Source organism: Cupressus sempervirens, chromosome 6 (assembly GCF_028749045.1).
Source record: "Cupressus sempervirens isolate cs-2001-9-10 chromosome 6, ASM2874904v1, whole genome shotgun sequence".
Taxonomy (NCBI): Eukaryota; Viridiplantae; Streptophyta; class Pinopsida; order Cupressales; family Cupressaceae; genus Cupressus; species Cupressus sempervirens.
In genome coordinates this window covers 412,414,373-412,420,190 of record NC_143123.1, presented here as the reverse complement: position 1 = coordinate 412,420,190, position 5,818 = coordinate 412,414,373, and the positions used below count along the sequence as shown (strand labels likewise).

Genomic DNA, 5,818 nt, shown 5'->3' with positions numbered 1-5,818 from the left:
AAAAGTGTTAAATAGTCAAAGTTTGACTTACTTTTCCAAGCTTAATTTCTTGGTTAGTGTGTGATGTTTAAGGTTGGCCGATGTTTGTCAGCATTACAACTTGTACTTGGAAATCATGATGTAATATGATATGTACAAATATTTTCTATTAAATAGAATGCATTAAGAAGGTAGGTATGAGTCACTCATTGTGTATGTGGACGCGGCTATCCTCCATCCAAACTGTACAGTTGACCAATTTTCAAAAGATCAAAAACATGACATGGATTTTTCTGAAAATATTTGGTCTTCATGATCTGTATAGTTTGTAGTTGAAAATAACAAAAAAATTGAAAAAAACCACTATTTTTTCAAAAAAAAAATTTAACTTTGTTTTATCTTTAGGCATTTTGGATGGAGATTAGTCTGTCCCTTAATCAAATACTATGCATATGTTACTTATTGGTTTTGTACTTGTGTAGATGGCCTCCAAGTACTGTGCAAATTTTTATATTGACAACCTTGCCAGTGACGAGATCAAGTAATATGAAATGCTTGAATGTCATCATAGGTGACGATGAAACAAAAAATGATAACCACTATGTAGTATAGGATGCATCAAAATTTCTTTTTCAAACGAGTGTTTTATAAAGTCACGACCCTGAACAGTGACAATCAGATAATACAAACAAAATTAATTCATATCCTTCAAATATATAACTAGACAAATATGCCATTCATAGCATAATTTTCTAAGCTCAGCATTTCATCACACGATGAAGTACCGAGTACCAGTATAATCTAAAGATAAAAGTAATATATAAAGCATGCTTATATATATTTACATTAGTAAGAAGTGTAAAAGGCACAGTGAAATGCATATTGACATTGAAAAGCTAGGCACTATGTTTATGAAATCCCTGTCATGTACTCGAACTTGATTGCTCTTGCTGGTTTTATTCAGATGAGATGATGAGAGTTACTCATGAGAGGCGTGTGATCCCTGAAGCAGTCCATCTCTAATCTGCTGAGCAATATCACTAACTGCACCAGGCCCATGTGGTACAAAGACAGCTGAAGACTTGGAATGTGCTCCAATCTCTTTCATGGTGTCGAAATACTGTGTCACCAACACCATGTCCATCACATCCTTTGCAGTTGTGCCAGGCACATTCCCTGAGAATGCAAGCACACTCTCCCTCAGCCCATCCACAATTGCTTGCCTTTGCCTAGCAATGCCAAGTCCCGACAGATACTTCGATTCAGCTTCCCCCTCTGCTCTCTTGATTTGTAAAATCTTCTCTGCCTCTGCTTTTTCGTTTGTTGCTACTCTCATTCTTGCAGCTGATATACAAAGCAAGCCATGAATGGTCATAAAACTCGAAACAATATCTAGGTACATAAACTAAACGGAAACAAAATATGAAAAAATGTCGAGGATAATGAGTTGGGTTTCCTAAAGTTAATATAAGAGTGCAAAACAATTGGTCACAGATTTTGGAAACTGGTAGCAACTCCATTCTTCAAGAAATGGTTTCAAGATGAATTTAATCAATTATTAGATGTTTCTCTTTTCCAAGGATCTCCTTGAGAACGATTAAATGATTAAGATCAGCTGAAAACTGATTGTGCAAGTTCGAATTGCTTACTGATTTGTGTGAAAAAACAGTGTGCAAGTGCAAGCTGATAAATACAGAGAGATTGGAAAACAGTAAGTAATCCTAAGCTTATGAAAACCACAAAAGAGTCAGATCGATCTAGGAGAGTAGGTGGTATGGAAAATATAAGTATTGCTTATCAAAGTAAATCAAACGTCGACTGACTTTAACAGTTACCTCTCTCTTCTAAAATTGATAATAATGTGACTTATATATATTTTTTAAGATAAAATGGTTGAGTAAAAGACTATTCATCCATTGACAAAAAATCATTAGAAAGAAAAGACATGGACTACTGAACATAAAAGTCAAATTTGACTTCTTGCCTGCATTTATTTCATTCATTGCTTTCTTCACATGCACATCAGGTTCTATATCTACAATAAGCGTTTGCACTATCTCATATCCATAGTTTGACATAGCCTGTGTAATCATAAAAAGCAAAATTCAATCATGAAGCATTCGAATCCAATATTTGTTTATCTTTAAATATATATGAAGATGTGATATCTAAGAAACCTTTTACAACGAGGTGACAATAGAAATAAATAATTAAATGAAATGGATATAGCGATACCAACCTTCTACAACCAATTGACAATAGAGATGAATATTAAAATGAAATGAAGATAAAAGATACCAACCTTCTCAAGTTCTTCTTCAACAGCTTTAGCAACCTCACTCTTTTGCTCAAAGACATTGTCGAGGTTCATCTTTGGAACACTGGAACGAATAACTGTAATCAAACATTGAAACAATGTAATGAGCCCAAGCCAGGGTTTATCTTCAATTGTCTTCTATGAGATGAGAAAAAACAGAGTAACAGATAAATCTATGATTGATGTGGTCAAGGCTCTATATTAAAGTAATATCATAGATTTTAAAATTTGTATTTCACAAAGTTACCATCTATACAAGAAGTGGCAATTCTAGTAGATTATCCTACCAAGTGCAATATCTGATATTGGTCAGAGATTTTATTTTCATTTAGTGTTCTATGTATCAGTGAGCTATTTCATATTTGTACAAATTTTTCATTTACAGTTACCCTCCGAATTTCAATTTTTGAAAAGAAATCGCTGAGAGATAAACTTTACTATCAAAGACATCTGCCTGAATTTGGCCCCTAGTATCACTATCTGTACAAATTGTTCATTTACAATTATCCTCTGAATTTCCTTTATCAAAAGAAATCACTGAGAGATTAACTTTACCATCAAAAACATAAGCCTGAATTTGTCCCCTTGTATCACTCAGCTTATAAAAAGCCTCACTAGCCTTTTCGGCAAGAGCACGGTATTGAATAGAAGCCACCACAGTCACAAAAACATTATCCTGCAACAATTCGAAAAGTATATATATTACTCTCAAAAAAAAACATGATCCTTTTGAAGAAGCTTCTACATCCTTATTTAAAAACTTAAGATCAAAATCAAACCTATTCTCATCAAGATGCAAGTATGATTCAAAGAGCCTATACGCCTATAAACAAATATTCGAGAGTTTTTAGGATTTTACTGTCATTTGTTCATAGTCCAGAATTTATGTTTAAATCAAAGAAACTAAGACACATACCTTGGTCTTTGTTTCACAGCGGACATCCAGTTTCCGCACTCTTAAGGAAAGATGACCTCTGACTTGGGTACCCATAACCCATGGCACAAAGTGGCACCCTGGCTCCAGCACATCCTGATACCGTCCAAATTTCTCTGTCATAGCCACGGTTGACTGCTCCACTTTTACACAGCAAAATAGCTGACCCATTTTGTGTTCCCTAAATTCAAATGAAAAGTCACAAAATGCACAAAAATATTAAGCAATACCATGGAACTGTAATTTTTAACATGCAGAACTGTAAATTGAAGGCCAAAATCTGATCAACTAAAATGTATCTCCGACACGTTCCCCCACCTATTTAATACCCTACCTTGGGATAAGCTCACAGATTGCCTATATATAAGACTCGAGAATGCATGAGCCTGCAATATACAATGGCATTAACATTTAATAAAGAACAGACAGTATAAGATGCACATTTCTCCGCCAATGTCTATGCCGGCATCAAAACGGCATTTTACTGTTTTAAAAAATTAAATTAAAAATTGCCTTTTTGATGCCGGCATAGACATCGCCGCAGAGCGACAAATCTTAAACTGGTAAACGGAAAAGATGGAGGGCTCCACATCGCCTCATACAACTCTGAAACGCTTACAGTGTGCGGGATAAGGGCGGCCCTCTGTATTGAGTGTAATTATTAAAATTAAACTCATGGTTTTAGGAAAAAGTCTGCATCGAGGAAAAACCGGGCGGATATTTCTGTGGAGAAATGGACGATGTATGAGGCGATGTGGAGCCCTCCATCTTTTCCGTTTACCAGTTTAACATCTGTCGCTCTGCTGTTAAAACCCTAAATCACTGACACGATCGGCTTTCTTTAACACCTTAAACAGCTACAACACACAGGCTGAGCCGGAGCTGGAGCTGTTGTACTTAGATGTCGAAAAGGAAAGTAATCATGTGAATGACTGAAAATGAGATGATAAGAGCATAAATTATATAAAAGAAGAGGCCTTCTTTGTGTGACTAAAGATTAAAAAGGAAAAGGGAATAAGGGTTTCAGTGGATGTCCCTTTTGCTCGGTCAAAAGTAGGTCAATCCTTTTACATTATGATCGAACCACCCTTATGCCTAGTTCTGTTCTGATAAAAAAAAGGGGGAAAGCCCTTCTTAGAGGGTTTTGAGAAGCATATTTTGTCTCCACAAGTCCCGTGTGAACCACAGACATATAACTGCTCCCTATTTCTCGCCAGATTGTTGTTTTAGGAAGGTTAAATCGAACGGAGATGTCGACTATTAACAGAGATAAGAGCCTGACTAGCAATTTGCTCTGCTTTTTGTTGAAATCAAATGCTGAGGAGAATCTTTTCTTTTCTCTGTCTGTAAAGATTGAGATGAAACCTGATGCAATTCTGTGACAATCAATTTATAGAGGAGAGAATACATTGCAGCAGATTCCTGAAATAGGCATTATACTGAAAAGAACTGGTACAGAACAGATGTACAACAAACTCTTGAAAACCTTCAGGCGGATCACTTACAAACCAAATTCTAACGACTAAGACAAGACTTACATCATCTTATAAAGAAGATCCAGACAACAGGCAAAGCTCTTAGAGAGCTCTATATGTATTTTTCCAAATTCAAATTCGAATAACAAGAAATTGTGTAAAATCTGTTCTGTATAACATTTCGGATCACGTTATCTGATCTACAAGAAAGTTAATTACACAAACATCTAACTTTACACAATCGATACCAGACATCATAGAAATCTAAGGAATTGTAAAATTCTGATAGTTTCAATAAGAAATTGTTTTAAGAAGCTTAAAGAACTCGAATATTTATGAAAAGGTACCCCGTGTATTGCCAAAACTTTGCCATTTTCAGCCACAAATGGTTTCATTGAAAGAACAATGTTTAAAAATACCTCAAGAAGCTGAGATCTTTCAGTATATAGTTCTTTAAAAGTTCTGCAACAAAAATGGTAAGGTCATGCCGTCGAAATCCCAGTCAGGAAGCAGGCATGAGCTACTGGAGTAGAAAGAACTCGTGGTGCTCCTGGTATTTATATGTATAGCCCCGGTCTCATGAAGAGGCTTACTAAAATATTTGGGGCCCGTTTGGTGAGCGGAATAGGAATACGTATTCCAAAAATTTTGAATTTCTTATTTGAATGCACCAAAACGGGATTGGAATACGAAGTAAAATAAGAATACGTATTCCTATTCCATTTTTTTGAATTTTAGGAAACATAAATTTCCGGATCCACGAATTCCCATCAAATATTCGCTGAACTCAAATTGATGTTTGATTCTACTCAAATTGGCTCAAACCTAGCAACTTCACCACTTCCCTGCCAAAAGAGTTGATTAGACCGTCCAACAATCAGATTATGAAGGTGAAATTTTTTCCTCTATATTAGCATACTTAAAATTTTGAATAGACTTATAAAGAATACTATAAAAACAAGCCTAACCCTCTAATTTCATTGATTAAGTTTATCAATTATCAAATCTATTCCAATTTAATTAATAAATAATAACCAAATAAAATTTCCTATCAAACTCTATATCAAATATTTTATATTTTATTGTTTATCCACATTTAATTTACAAATTGAT

At 34.9% G+C, this 5,818-nt stretch overlaps 1 protein-coding gene across 3 annotated transcripts; it reads right to left on the bottom strand.

Moving 5' to 3' along the window:
* Positions 1-659: 659 nt before the first annotated feature.
* On the bottom strand, positions 660-5,235 carry LOC149552813 (hypersensitive-induced reaction 1 protein). 3 transcript variants are annotated; one of them, XM_089788349.1, is made up of 7 exons: positions 5,125-5,235; positions 3,565-3,616; positions 3,213-3,411; positions 2,852-2,972; positions 2,282-2,373; positions 1,964-2,060; positions 660-1,323 (listed from the first exon to the last, which is right to left on the bottom strand). In XM_089788349.1, exons 3-7 carry the CDS (start codon positions 3,399-3,401, stop codon positions 959-961), a joined length of 864 nt encoding a protein of 287 aa, XP_089644475.1. In that variant the 5' UTR covers positions 3,402-3,411; positions 3,565-3,616; positions 5,125-5,235; the 3' UTR covers positions 660-958. The 3 variants fall into 3 exon arrangements, with proteins under 3 accessions (XP_089644475.1, XP_089644476.1, XP_089644474.1); XM_089788350.1 differs by lacking the exon at positions 5,125-5,235 and adding an exon at positions 4,079-4,595; XM_089788348.1 differs by lacking the exon at positions 3,565-3,616.
* Positions 5,236-5,818: the final 583 nt, after the last annotated feature.